The 15,475-nt window shown below is 38.9% G+C and overlaps 1 protein-coding gene across 1 annotated transcript in view; it reads left to right on the top strand.

The window, feature by feature from the left end:
• Mrpl48 (mitochondrial ribosomal protein L48) overlaps positions 1 to 13,447 on the top strand; it is a 53,598-nt gene extending 40,151 nt beyond the window's left edge. The window contains exons 6-9 of the mRNA XM_010603259.3: positions 322 to 491; positions 9,582 to 9,684; positions 11,689 to 11,778; positions 13,210 to 13,447. Of these exons, the coding sequence (XP_010601561.2) occupies positions 322 to 491; positions 9,582 to 9,684; positions 11,689 to 11,778; positions 13,210 to 13,284 (438 nt within the window). The 3' untranslated portion in view covers positions 13,285 to 13,447. The remainder of the gene's footprint in view (positions 1 to 321; positions 492 to 9,581; positions 9,685 to 11,688; positions 11,779 to 13,209) is intronic.
• The last annotated feature ends 2,028 nt before the right edge of the window (positions 13,448 to 15,475 follow it).

The raw sequence follows: 15,475 nt of genomic DNA on the forward strand, positions 1-15,475 counted from the left end.
TATATATATATATATACATACATACATACATACATACATAAATATACATATTTCATCTCCCAAGCTGAATGTAATCAGTGTGTCTTACAAACATATACCAATAAAAAATTTTTAAAATTTACTGGCTATCATAGCCTGCATTGTTCAAGAAAGCTACTCATTCCTTCCCAAGAGGAAGCTTATAGGTAAGGGTAACCTGAGAGAAAAATGGTAAACAAATTTATTTGAAAGATTTATTTAAAAAAAATATCCAGATGGTATGATTAGAATTTCTTGTACAATACTTTAATTTATTTTCTTTCTCTTTTCACTTGTTTTCAGCCCAAGAAGAAAAGGGGAAAAGTAGAAATGAGACCCATTAATTTGGGAACAGATTATGAATATGGAGTTTTAAACATTCACCTGACTGCATATGACATGACCATGGTAGAGAGTTATTCTCAGTATGTTCACAGCCTCTGCAACCATCTGTCCGTCAAAGTAGAGGAAAGGTAGGAAAGATGCCTTTGAATGGAATATTTTTAGTCTAATAGCATGTTCTGCTTCTTTTGCTGAATCAGGTTTTTATGAAACAATTTATAGAAAATAAAATTCACTTGTTTTAGGTAGACAGTTTGTCATAATCAACAAAGAGAACTTTTTCATTATCTCAGAAAGTTCCTTGGTTCCCCTGTGTAGTCACTTCTGCCCCCCCACCCCCCACATCCACTCAAATCTCTGGGAATCACTGAGCAATTTTCTGTCCATGTTGATTTAATTTCTTCAGAATGTCATGTGATTGGAATCACACAGTGTGTAGCTGTCTGTTGTTGATTTCTACAGAAAAGAGCCAAGTATTTTGTTGGGATTATGTTGAATCTGTAGATCAGTTTGGGGAGAATTGAAATTTTAACATAGTATTTTTCTCCATTTTCTTGGGTATTTGTTGCCTATTTTGCTTTTCTTGTATGCTCTGAATTTTCTGGAAAACTGTAGAAGAGGAGAACTAACATTTACTGACCCCTTACTGTAAGCCAGGCACTTTGCAATTTTTATCTTAATGTTTCAGACAGTATAGGATGTTCTGTAGTTTGCCTTAAATAACATTAAATCACATGGTTAGAAATTTATTCTCTTCTAAATTCTCATTCAACCTAGTTCTGTCAAGGAGAAATTCTCAGAGGCTTGTAATATTTGACAAGCACTAATATCTAGCTAGAATTTTATAACATTATTTTGTTTTCATTACATTTATTTTTAACTTACTTTCTATTTACAGCAGGTGATACTGATTTTCCATTTACAGTTATGATATAAAGTCAGGCCTATTGAGCTATAATTCAAATTCAGTAATATTCACTCTTTTAGTGAATAATTCTATGAGCTTTCACTAAAGTACCAGAATAAATGCTATCATAGTATTTATAAAATATTTCTTTTTTGTTTGTTTGTTTGTTTTGAGACAGGGTCTCAGTATGTAGTTGAGACTGACCTGGAACTCACTATGTAGCCCAGGCTAGTCTCAAACTCACAATGATCCTCCTGTCTCAGCCTCCCAAGTGCTGGGATTAAAGGCGTGCACCACCATGCCGGGCAAGATATAAAATATTTCTATCAACCCAAGAAGTTCCCTCCTGCCTCTGTAGTTAGTCCCTCTTCCCATCCTCATTTAAGTACTAATCTATTTTATGTCCCTACAATTTTGCCTTTTCCAAAATATCGTATAAATGGAAAAATACAGTATTTTTCTTTTTGAATCTGCCTTTTACTTAGCATAATATATTTACCATTCATCCATGTCATTGCATGTGTCAAGTATTTTGTTTGTTTTTGTTGCTGAGTAGCATTTTGTCTTGAAAAGATGTACCACAATTTATCTATTCACTGACTAAAATATTTGTGGCCAGGCATGGTGGTATATGTCTGTGATCCCAGCACTTGGGAGGCTAAGGCAAGAGAATCACTGAGAGTTTAAGGCTAGCCTAGGCTACATAGTGAGTTGAAGGCCAGCCTGAATTACATAGCAAGACCCCGTCTCAAAAAAAAAAAAAAAAGGTTTGACTCAGTGGTTCTGCTTCCTACCTCACAAGCTCAAGGGCCTGAGTTCGAATTCTGGTACCAAAAAAAATATGTATATATATGGGCCAGGGATTTAGCTCAGTGGCATTGTGCTTGCCTGGCAAGCGCAATGTCTTGAGTTTGACTTCCAGTACCAAAAAAAAAAAAAAAAAAAAAAAAAAACAACCCCCAAAAATATATTTATGTTGTTTCCAATTTGGGGCAATTATGAATAAAGGCGCTATAAATATGTCCTGGTTTTTGTTTTTGTTTAGTTTTCATTTCTTTTTTTTTTTTTAATTTTCTCCCCAGGACCAGGGATCGAACTCAGGAACTTGTGCTTTTCATTTCTTTACAAGTATGATTGCCAAGCGAACTGGCAAGCATAGTATATATTTGAATTTTTTTTTACATTTAAAAAATTTTAGATATACATAATAATAACATTCATCATAGAAAACTTGTATCTGTACATGATATATCTTGCTTTCTTGCTTCTTCTTTCTTTTCCCCATTTTTCCCATTCCCCTCCCCTTATGTTTGAATTTATAAGAAACTGCCAAACTTTTTCAAAATTTTTGTGTTATTTTCTCATTACCAATGTATGAGTTCTAAGTTGTAATACAACTCATTTCTTTTTTCAAGTTTCTTTTTTAAATGAATTTTTGAAGTGAGTTAATGATAGCTTAGAAATGGTAGTAAGGTACCTTACTATTTATTCATATTTATAATAATATTTATTTCATGGCATAATATGTTGACATGATTTTTTTTTTTTTTTTTTGGTACCGGGGATCAAACTTGGAACCTTGTGCTTGCAAGGCAGACAGTGGAATCGCTGAGCTAAATCCCTGGCCTTATACATGGTGTATATAGATATGCAAAAATTATTCTTTCTTACTCCTTAGATATTAGTTTATTACCATTTTACAGATAAGAAAACTAAGGATTGAAAAGGACAAGTCACAGAACCAGTTAGTTGTCTGGACTTAAACCGAGTCTATCTGACTCTCATATTTTCAATTATATAAGATCTTATTATAAGTCAAATTTGAACTTTTAAACCTCTGTAACTTAGAGCACAACTGATAAAAGTGCTTTTTAGAAGGTTTGATAATAAGCTGTGATTTTAACTTTTACAGCTAACAGTACTTCAATTCTTTTAAGCATAAAAATGTGCTTTATCTCTTTCTGAGGCTCCAGAGAGTTGGTTGCTCTTTCCTTTACTAGATGCACACCTCTGTTATGTCATTTATGCTCAGGGCTGTAGTGATCTATTGTTAAATTAATTCCCCTTTCCTCTCACTACCCATTCCTTCTAGATGGGGACTGTGTTCTTTGTCTCCATAACACCTAGCACAAGACCTATCACATGGGAGATGCTCATTCAGTTATCCTTGAAAGAATGACTGAGTTTTTTGTTTTTGGTTTTTTGAAACTGGGTCTCACTGTGTAGTTCAGGTTGGCCTTGAACTTAGTATTTAGTATATGCAGGTCTTGAACTTGCTGTGTCCTTCCTGCCTCAGCCTCCTGAATTCTAGGTTTACAGTCATGTGCCACCATGCCCAGAAGAATAGCAGATTTTTTAATATGGCTACACAATCTAGTTGTACTGCTTACATTGATAATGTTTAATAAAAATACTTGTAACTAAACAATTGAACCTTGGGTCAGGGATTTAGCTCAGTGGTTCCACTGCCTGTTTTGCAAGCACAAAGTCCCAAGTTTGATCCCTGGTACCAAAAACAAAAAACAAAACTATTGAGCCTCTTCTTGCTATGTAGTGGGCACTATACTTGACATTGTAATGAGAAGATTCTACTAAGGTAGTTCCAGGGAGCATACACACAGATAGTGCGCACACACATATATACACACCAAGAGAAATATCTGTACAGTCACGTAGAGGGTGCTACATGGCAGATAAAGTGCAACATTAGCTCAGGATGGAAGAGTAGTGTAATAAAGTGTTTCTCGGAGTATCACTCTAAGAAGATATCAGGAGTTTATGCCAAAACGTAGATTAATATTTGGTTTCCCTCATCAAAAAAGGTTTGCTCTTAAGAAACAAAAAATATTGGCTAAGGGCTGTGGATATAGCTCAGTTGTAGAGCCCTTGCCTTACATGTTTGAGACTCTGGGTTCAATCCCTAGTACCAAAAAAAGAAAAAAGCTGAATTAAACAGTATATTGAGTGACTGGTACATATTTCTTGTCAGACTAATAACAATTTGTTTACTGGGAGCTTGTATCTGGTCTACACTTAAAATAACAATAAGAATACAAGTTTGGGAATCAAAGTGTCTGCATTCAAATTATTAGCAATAGCTGGGTGTAATGGTGCACGCCTATAATCCCAGCACTCTGGAGGCTGAGGCAGAATCACCAGTTTGAGGCCAGCCTGGGCTACATAATGCACAAGACCCTGTCTCAAACAAAAAACACATACACATCGGGCTGGGGATTTAACTCAGTGGTTCTGGTGCCTGCCTCACAAGCACAAGGGCCCAAGTTCAATCCCCATTATACAGACACACACACACACACACACACACACACACACACACACACACACACATACATCAAATGATTAGCAATTATGACCTTGGAAAATTATGCAATTATGACCTGTTTTGCATAATTAGCAATTATGACCTGTTTTCTCATCTGTGTAGTACCTACTCTTTCTAACATGCATTCTCTATCCTTCAACTCATTTGACTATGATTGGTCATTGCTATTGACTTTAAGCTCTGTAAGGGAAAGACTTTCTGCCACTGGGGCCTAACCCCAGGACCTGGCCTACCACCTAGCACATTATAGGTACAGAACAATTATTTGTTGATTCGGATTGAGTTTTTACCAGAATGGACATGATTCCTAGGTTAGCAAGATGAATGATGTGCTGCTTTTTGCCTCTTTTCTGTTTCTTTGCTCAGATCATAAAGAGCTGTTTATTCTTAACGACTTAATTCTCTGCATTGATTGAGGTTTTCAGACTATTGTATTGTTAGGCATTGTCACTGTCCTGCTTCTCAGAGAAGATATTGTTTTCTTCTGGTTTTCATTTCACTCTGATCCATTTTCATTTTTTCTCTGCAGCTGAGGGGTAGAGGGTACAGGGATGCTGGTGTTGACCTTGAGTTGGAATTGGGCTAGAAAGCAGTGTGTGGCTTTTGTTCTGCGCTTGGTCTGCACTGCTGCAGCTGTAACTCCTGCAAGAAAGGAGAGAAAGAGACCTCTCCTGAATCTCTTAATTGACTTACGTTCTTTTCCTGGAGAGGTGGAAATCATATTTCTGTGGGAGCAGCTTCCAAGCCTGAGATGAACTGAGCCCTTGTGCTCTGTGAGGAGTGAAAGCATCACTCTCTGTGACACTACTCTTTCTTTTTTTAATTTAAAAAATTTTTCTTTAATATTTATTTATTTATTTATTTTGGGGGATTGAACTCAGGGTCTTTCAGTAAGCTACAAAAACTGGCCCTTAAAAAAAAAGCTGCCCTTTTTATTTATTTATTTATTTATTTTGAGAGAAGATCTTGCTAAATCACTAAATTCCCCCTTGCTGGGGATCCTTCTACCTCAGTTTACATGTTGGGTTTACAGGTATGCACCACTATGCCTAGGCTGTTTTTATTTATTTTTAAAAGTCCAAGCCGGGCGTGGTGGTGCACACCTGTAATCCTAACATTTAGGAGGCTGAGGCAGGAGGATCACTGTGAGTTCAAGACCAGCCTGAGCTACATAGTGAGTTCCAGGTCAGTCTTGACTACATAGTGAGACCCTGTCTCAAAAAAAAAAATAAATAAAAAAATAAAAAAAATATTTGTAAAAGTCCACTCATATTTTTCAAAATAAAATCCACAGATTCTAAGTCTCTGGTAAGTATCCCATCAGCCTCCTATATCCATCTCTAGCTACTGCTCTCCAAAAACAGCACTGTTGTGTTGAAATTCAGTTCGTTCATTTTTTTCCCTTCTGTTTTTTACTGTCTGACATTCCAAATAATGTTTCTTGTAAAGAATTGGAAAGCACAGAAAAATATAAAGAAAGATTACCCGTACTTTTACTTTGCTAAATGACCTGTTCTACCTTGAAATGACAGAGTTCCCTATATTCCTTTTATCAAACTGTGTCTAGTTTTCTTTTAGCTCTTGGAGGGCCCCTCTTGGCTTTGAAAATGTGGCTGCCCTTTCTTGGAATGCTCTCCAGGCAAGCATGCTTATTCTCTGGCTCTTGAAAAATCACTACCTCACCAGTGAAGCTTTCCTTCAGCCCCTCTTCTCTTCCTGCCCCTACATTGTTCAGCACATACTATTACTGTCTTTGTTTTGCTGTGGTGCAGATATTTGTGCACTTACCATCTCTCTGGAATACTCTTAGTGAGCTCCTTGAAAAAATACACTGCTTTTGCCCCCAGAGTACTTAGGACTGAACAGGCTGTTAGTAGAGTCTCACAGTTCAGGTTGGTCTTCCACTCACTAGGTAGCCTAGGCTGGCCTTGAACTCACAGTGATCCTCCTGCCTCAGCCTTCCAAGCACTGGGATTATAGGTGTGCATCACTGCATTTGGCAACAGTGCTTTTTTAAAAAAATTTTTGAAGGCTTTTATATAATTATTTTATCTTCCATAAGAAGTCTATGATTGTGTTCTCTTTTATTTTTAAAAAAATTTTTAGAGGCTAATTTTTAAAATTTTTATTTGATTTATAAAATTCACATTTTTAAAACATTACAAGATAAAGGAATTTGTAATTCATTGGCACCATGACAGTGTCATTGTAGTAGTATTGGCTAGATAAGGGGAATGATATATGCATTTATTATGAAAAGTAAAAGTAGTGTTTGGTCCATAACCACAAAGTAAGAATTATGAAAGTTGTTATTTTTTTCCTTTTGTGGCCCTGCGGATTGAACTTAGGACACTCACACTGAACTACATTCACAGCCTTTTGTTTTGTTTTGTTTTTGAGACAGGGTCACAGAGTTGCCCAGTTTGGGCTGGAACCTGTGATCCTCCTGCCTCAGCCTCCCAGAGTGCTGGGATTACAGGCATGTGCCTACATTCCTGGCTATAAAATGTTTTTTAAACAGAAAAATCTATTAGTATCAGTGGCCCTTAAGCCAGAAAAGCTGACTCAAGAAAAAAATACAGGCCTGGTATGGTGGTGCACACTTATAATCCCAGCACTCTGGAAGGCTGAGGCAGAAGGATTACATGAGCCCAGCCTGGGCAATTTAGAGACTTAGTGAGACCCTGTCTTAAAAATAAATAAATATATATATGCAAAAAAGTATAATTTCTTTTGATTGATTGATTGATTTTTTTTCACTATGTAGTTCAGACTGCCCTGGAACTCACTATGTAGCCAGGCTAGTCTCGAACTTGCAGCGATCCTCCTGCCTCCTAAGTGCTGGGGTTACAGGTATGGACCACCACGCCTGGCAGAAATGTATAATTTCTGTAGTATATTTTTAGAAGTTCACAAAGTTAAAGGGCATGACTAAAAGTAAAACCCTGAATGGTAATGATGTTTAAGTGATTATATAGGGTAACAGTGATTACAGATTGAATTCTAGTGTTACAAGCAATATGACTAGGTTAGTGTTCATTGAATCAATCTGTCTGAAATAGGTCAAGTCAATTTCATGGTAGGACAGAAAGCACAGCATCTACCCAAGACCCTGACATGGAGGTGTTTGGCAGATGGAACTACAGTGGATGTGGGACATGGACTGCAGTGGCAGGTCATCTCAGTAATGCTTCCTAGCAGTGTAACAGACATTGGTCAGCTGCCATCCTGTGTCATACCAAAGGAAACATTTCAGTTTTCCCCTTGTTTTAAATGCTTGGGGAATGTAAAGGTACAAGATCCCAATGATAAATCTAACTGTATTGTTTGCTTTAAATGTACCAATAAACTTAACAGGAAAAAAAAAAATGCTTGGGAAGAGCATCTATCCCCACCCCACCCCAGTACAAGGGATGTGTTCTCTTTTATCTGAGAAAGTTATCATCTGCATTTGTTTTTTTGAGTGGTTTTGGTTTTTTGTTTGTTTGTTTGTTTTTTGTTTTGTTTTGTTTTTTGAGACAGGGTCTCACTATGTAGTTGAGACTGACCTGGAACTCACTATGTAGCCCAGGCTGGTCTCGAACTCACAGTGATCCTCCTGCCTCAGCCTCCCGAGTGCTGGGATTACAGGCATGTGCTACCACGCCCGGCTTTATGAACTGCATTTGAGTTGCAAGAAGAGGGTGTCAGAGATCATGTTGAAAAGTGGAAGGGGATATTAGTTAGAAAGGCCTCCTGAATAAGTGCAGTACCCAACATTTACTATTTACAAGGGCAAAGGAATATGCACCAGACAAATTACTTACATAATCTAGTTCAATCATTGCAGTAACCCTATGAACTAGTTATTATTATTATTTCCATTTTATAAGTAAAGAAATTGAGACACAGCGCTAAATTAATTAATTTGTCCAAGTTCAAATAGGAAACAAGCACAGCCAGTATACAAATCAAGGGCCATCATGTTTCTACTCCATTTTCTATTACACCAGACTTCCTTTTGCAGAGGTCTATCTACAGACTTCCATGCCTTTGTTATTAAATGATGAAACTTTGTGAGGAAGGCTTTAAAAAATCAGGAATCTTTTGTCATTATTACTATTTTTATCTTTAATTTGATAAACTTTTGAAAGATGAATATAACACAAATAGTATATTTCTCTGTAGCTATCAGTTCAGCCTTCTCACCACATCTAATCCTCACAACTGTGTATTGATATGAGGCCAGACTGTAATTTCATGTACACATGAAGAATCTGAGGCTCCAGAGAGGAGAGTGACTTACTTAATAAATGGCAGGGCTGACACTTGACTTCAAGTTCTCACTGTAGCATGTGGTTCTGCTGAAGCTGATTACAGTGAACAAACTCTCAACCATGGATCTCCGCCCAGATGACTAAGATAATGTCTAGAGAAAATTTTGATTGTCGTCATTTTAGACTATCCAGCAGCATCCAGTGTGGGATGTACAGACCAGCCCCCACAACAAAGAATTATCGGTCTAGAATGTCAGTAGCACGAGGTAGAGAACTCCTGTTCTGGAACAATTGGGTTTTATGCTTTATTTTTCCAGAACAAGTGAAATACCAAAGTTAGCCTCCAAAGTATACTTCATGATGGGCTTGATTACTGTAGAACTGGCTCTTCTTCGGTGACAGCAAATGTTGGTTAATTATTAGATTTTATTAAGGGTATTGTATTAAGCATGTATGGGCATGCAGGAAGGTGTTAGACATGGTCCATTCCCTCAGGAAATTTAGAGACTTCTGGATGAGGTAGAGGGGATCTGGAGGACAGAGAGGGTATCTGGTTACTTTGTCTCTGGCTGCATGCAGCTAAGCATCCCCTAGATTCTAGGGATATTACATGCAGTGGCGCTGTACTGGATAACCCTGATTGACTTGACGACCCTACAACAGTGGTGCTGCTGGCCTCTGTGACCACTCCCAACAGCTGATTCTTCTCCCACAGTTATGCAATGCCCACCAAAACCATGGAAGTGATGCGGCTGCAGGACCAAGGCAACAAAATGTTACTAGACTCAGTCCTTACCACCCATGAACGAGTAGTTCAGGTATGCTTTTGGGGAAGCTGGTGTTTGTTTGCCTCTCTGGGTCTTTTCTTCCATTTTCTTTCATTGTGTCATGCCCTTTTCTTCTTCTTGCCTGCCCTTGAACAATAGTTTACTCCAGAGTTCAGTTTTTTTTTTTTTTTAATTGAGTTTATTGGTACATTTAGGGATACAGTACAGTTACATTCATTGTTGGGATCATGTACCTTTACATGGCAAGTCTTGATTCTCATTTTTTTCCCCTTACCTCTGCCCTCCCTTCACCCCCTCCTCCCCTCCCCATCTACAAACACTTTATTTTCATCTTTTCATTCTCTCACATTTTTTTCTTTTCCCTTTTTGTTCTTCCCCTTCCAGAGTTCAGTTTTTAATCTTTCCATCTCTCCTTTTCAAATGTTTTGTTTTACCTTTGAGATTTGAGGGTCTCACTGGACATGGTGGCACATGCCTGTAACCCCAGCATTTGAGAGGCTGAAGCAGGAGAACTGCTGCAAGTTTGAGGCCAGTCTGAACTACGTAACAAGACCCCTGTCTCAAAAATAAACTTCTTTTGAGTGTCTCTCTCTGTTGCCTAAGCTAGGTTCAAATTTGGAATCCTCTTACTTTAATCTCCTAGAGTGCTGGGATTACAAGTACGCACCACTCTGCCCAGCTAATCTCTCCTTTTATGCAGAGTCGTTCATTCCCCCTGCCTCAGTGGTCTTCATTATACACTGATAACCTCCAATTGCATATCTAGGCCTGGTCCGTTGGCTGAGCTTTCCAGACACCCATTTGTCTACCAGACCTCTTGCCCTGGATGTCCTACAGGAGTGTTCCTTCTCTTCAGTGTATGCAAAATTAATTGTAGAGAGGCTAGCTTTTCTTCTTTCTTTTTCTGTAATTCTCCCACTGTTTTGGTTCTTTAAATATTATCAGGACTAAATTATTTGCATTGTATATTTTTTTATTTCTTTTTTTCATGTAGGGGATTCAATCCAGAGCCTTTACATTGAGTTACATCCCCAGCCATTTAAAAATTTTTTTTTATGTTGGGACAGTGTCTCACTAAATCACTGAGTTGCCCAGACTAGGTTCTAATTAGAGATCCTCTTGCCTCAGTTTCCAAGTGCTAGGATCATAAGCATATACTCCATATCCAGCTCATCATATATCTCACAGTAGATCTTATTTGCCCGGAACTCCATCCCCAGACCTTTTTCTATTTTTTATTTTCGGAAAGGGTCTTACTAAATTCCCAAATTGGTCTTGAATGTGAGATCCTCCTACATCAGCCTCTCAAAGTAAAAATGTGAACCCTAACACTTGGATGCCTACCTAATTCTCCTCTTGCTTTTCTTCTTTGGATCCTATTTACTCCCACCACATAGGGATTAGTTTTAATTCGCCAACATTGTTATGCCTCCACATTTTACTGAGTGATCCTTCCTCTGATTTGAAAACTCTCTACATTACTATTGGTTTCTCCCAGTTTAATCCTATTTTTCTTCAAGAGTACCTGGTGCTGCCTTGTAAGCACAAGGTCCCGAGTTTGATCCCTGGTACAAAAAAAAAAAAAAAAAAAAAAAACAAAAAAAAAAAAAGACTACCCTGGTGTTACCTTCTCTAGATGCTTTCGTTGATCTTCCCTTGATTGAGTTGGTATGTGTTTCTCTTGTAGGTCCTCATAACACCCTGCATGCCTTACTACCATGCATCTGTATTTTCAACAGTTTGTTAACAGCACTTGGCCTGAGTTGCATCAGAAAGTTAACCTGGACTTGATACCTTCTTGTTCCAGTTATGACATCCATTGGCTACAGAAGCAAATATATATTGTTAGCAACCATCTCAGCAAGCAAGCATCTTGGGGAATGGCAAGAGAAATACAGAAGGGGTTAGGCTCAGGAAACAGTTTTGGATGTTAATCCTTTACCTTACTAGAGATAGCATTTGAGCTCAGGACATGTCTGCCCAGTCACCTGGCTTTCATTGCCCCATCTTAGAGCATTTTCTTTCATTTTGCAGATCAGCGGTTTGAGTGCTACATTCGCAGAGATTTTCTTGGAAATACTCCAGAGCAATCTTCCTGAAGGAGTCAGATTGTCAGTGAGGGAGGTAGGTGCTGGTTTGGGAAGCAGCCCCCTGGTGTCCTACTTGTGCTCAAAATAAGGAAAAGAACATTTAAGAGTGGGGATGTAACTCATTGAGAGAGCTTGCCTAGCATGCCCAAGGCCCTGAGTTTGATCCTTAACACTGGAAAAACAAGCAAACAAAAATATCTGGACAGCCTGGCTTTAGGAATTGTAAAGAAATATGGATAGTTTAGCCTAGACAATAATCAAGGGAGGTATGCAGTCTAGTGGAGCTGTAAGTTATTCTTCTGGCTTTTCTGAGGCATCAGGAATGCTTGATTCTATTTTCTCTTTGCTGTTGTGCACCACAGGAGCTGAACTCCATCACAGCATGTTGATGTTAGGGGTGAGCCCGCGACATGCTAATTTTCTCCTTTTAAACAGTTGTAAAGCAGGAAGAATATAGTTTAAGATTATATACAGTAGGACCAGGGATTTAGCTCAGTGGCACTGTGCCTGCCTCACAAACGTAAGGTCCTGAGTTCAATCTCTGGTACAAAAAAAAAGATTATATACAGTATAATAAATCAGAATTTGAGAACAAAGTTTCCTGAGCCTTAAAGGCTTGACTGTAGCCTGACTGAATATTTTCAGTAAACAGTGCCATCCAGAAGGAGATTTTATCAAACAAGGAAAGGCTGCAACACATCAGGAACTTTAGCCTAAATGCTTTCTTCCCAGGTGCCTCAGTGATCGTTCTTATGATACAGATCCAGCAAATCATGTTGGACTGGTACCGTTGCTTCATGAAGCTCTCTTATAAGTCTGTGTTTGTCAAGCTCTGGTTGTTATTTGGGTTTCACAGAGATCTGTGTAGAGGGAGAAAATGTGTTGATCATGCTAACTTAAAATATTTCAATCTCTGTGAGTGTCATTTCCTATTATAAAAGGTTAATTTTTACTTTTAAAGCAAAAATGCTTCAGGCTAGGAGTGTGGCTAATAGGGAGCTTGCCTAGCATGTCTGAGGTCTTGGGTTTGATCCCTGGCACTGAGAAAAAGAACTTCTATTGTGACACTTACAGCATCTTTTTGTTTTGTTTTGTTTTTTGAGACAGAGTCTCACTTTCTAGTTCAGGCTAGCCTTGAATGCATTATGTGGCCTAGGCTGTCCTTGAGCCCAGGGGCAATCCTCCTACCTCAGCCTCCCAAGTACTGAGATTACAGGTGTGCACCACCACACCTGGCACTTGTAACATCTTGACATTGGTCCTTTATATATCTGTTCACACCAAACTCTAAGTCAATTGAAAGAAAAGAGGAAGTCTAATTCATAACAGATACTCAGTAAGAGTTAGCCAATTCTGAATCATTCTCTACAGAGCTTGCTAATGGGCCCTTTTTAGATGCTTTGTATTTATAGGTTGTTAGAAGCTCTGTAGTAACTACCACTTATTTTCTTTTTCTTCTTCTTAGCACACTGAGGAAGACTTCAAGGGAAGGTTTAAAGCTCGTCCAGAACTAGAAGAACTGTTGGCCAAGTTGAACTAGCTCTCACAAACCCTTTTATGATGGCATTGGTGATACTGCCAAGCACAAAAGCTTCCTGGGTACTTAGACTTAAGCAGGAGGAGAACCTGACCCTTAGACTTTGTTTCTGTCTTTTCCTACAAGCAGGAAATATTTTTTTTGGTTGTTTTGTTTTGTTTTGTTTTTTGAGACAGGGTCTCACTATGTAGTTGAGATTGACCTGGAACTCACTATGTAGTCCAGGCTGATCTCGAACTCACAGCGATCCTCCTGCCTCAGCCTCGCGAGTGCTGGGATTACAGGCATGCGCCAACACGCCTGGTCAAATAGGAATGTTTCTTCACCTCTGGCATGGTTGTTACTTTGAGATAATCTGGAGTGTCTCTCATCTAATAAAAATCTGACTGCTGTTCTGGTAGTGGTGGTGGTGGTGGTGGTGTGTGTTAGAGGGAGAATGGACATCCTGTGGAGTAATTTTTTAGTTAAAGGGTTCTATTTTCTCTTTGTCTGATACTTTAGCACAGAAACATGTTCCCTTCCATTTCTTTTCCTTTTTTTTTTTTTTTTTTTTTAATTATATTTTTGAATAGTACAGGCTAATCTTGAACTTGTAATCCTCCTGCCTCAGCCTCTCAGGCTTACATGCCTGGTTTCATATTTCTTCAGTTAAAATGTACTCATTCTTTTAATCACTCTGGCATGGAGTACTATATGGTGAGACAGGAATCATAGCATAAGTAAATTCTCCTGTATTAGTCTGTTTTCTATTGCTATATTGAAATACTTGATTTGAATTCTTTGTAAAGAAAAGAGATCTGTTTAGCTCACAGTTCTGTGGGTCCAAGAGCACAGCTCCAGTTTTAGCTTGGCTTAGGTGAGGGCACCCTTGGCTGTGTTAAAATATAGCAGATGGCATCCTATAGAAGCACATGAGACAGGGAGAGATCACATGGGGATTGAGAAGGAGCTAGTCTTGGTTTCCCCACTATCAAGATGAGGAGGCGGAGGTCGGCACTCAGGTCCAACTCTGCCCGCAGCTATGGTGGTGCCCAGGGTTCCTGCTTTAGCTGTTCCTCCCTGGACAGTGGCGGTGGTTTGGTTGATGCCTTTTCTCCCAGCTGGTCCCGCAGCAGCCCAGATCCTCTCCCTGTTGCCAGCCGCTCAGCCATGGTGCAGCCAGGCCTAGCTCCCCAGCCTGACGGAACTGGGACACTATTGACAAACTGATTAACAGCGAAAATGGAACCTTGTTTGTTTTCTACTCATTTCTAAATTGGAAGTTACATTTGGTTTCTCTTCAGCAATGAGAAGCAGATTTGAAAAAAAAAAAAAATCAGTGCAGAATTTTTACGTGCACAGCAGTAGCTTGAGCCAGAATTTAATCAAAAGAGAGCAGGTTTGGGGATTTAGCTCAGTTGGTTCCACCATCTGCCTCACAAGCACAAGGACCTGAGTTTGATCCCTGGTACAAAAAAAAAAAAAAGAGAGAGAGAATATTAAGGCTGTTACCACAGTCTCTGAAAATACCAAACAAGCAGCCATAGATGAAATGAAAAGGCAGTGATGGGAAGAAGTTGCTTTGCTTCAGGCTGTTATGAAAGAAATGGTTCATGACTATGAGCACCAGTTTCACCTCTGGTTTAACCAGATACAAACACAGTGGGCACAATAACGAGAATCTGCGGAAAGAGAAATAGCTGATTTGAGGCAAATGCTTTCTGAAGGCCAAGAGGAAGAAAATTTAGAAAATGAAGTGAAAAAGGCCTAAGAAGATGCTGAAAAACTTCAGTCTGTTGTGATGCCCATGGAGAAAAATATTGCAGCTTTGAAAGATAAGCTCACAGAGGCTGAAGACAAGATGAAAAAGTTGGAGGCCTCAAAGGTTAAAGAACTGAATCATTATCTGGAAGCTGAGAAATCTTGTAGGGCTGATCTAGAGATGTATGTAGCTGTTTTGAGTACTCAAGAAAGAGCTAGTCTTGCTTTTTTTATAAACACCCACTCTTGAGGAAGAAAACAATGTTAATCTTTTCCCATGGTAAAGCTCCCAGTGATCTAAGCACTTCTACTGGGTACTACTTCTGAGTGCTTCCATCACCTCCTATTACAGCCACCATGGAGATCAAGTTTTCAGCACACAAACCCTTGGGGGACACACTCAGCCATATCCAAACCATAGCATTCTCTATGGGTAAAAGCCACATAGAGGGAG

The sequence above is a fragment of the Fukomys damarensis genome, unplaced genomic scaffold (genome assembly GCF_012274545.1).
Source record: "Fukomys damarensis isolate Sample0158 unplaced genomic scaffold, DMR_v1.0_HiC HiC_scaffold_16, whole genome shotgun sequence".
Lineage (NCBI taxonomy): Eukaryota > Metazoa > Chordata > Mammalia > Rodentia > Bathyergidae > Fukomys > Fukomys damarensis.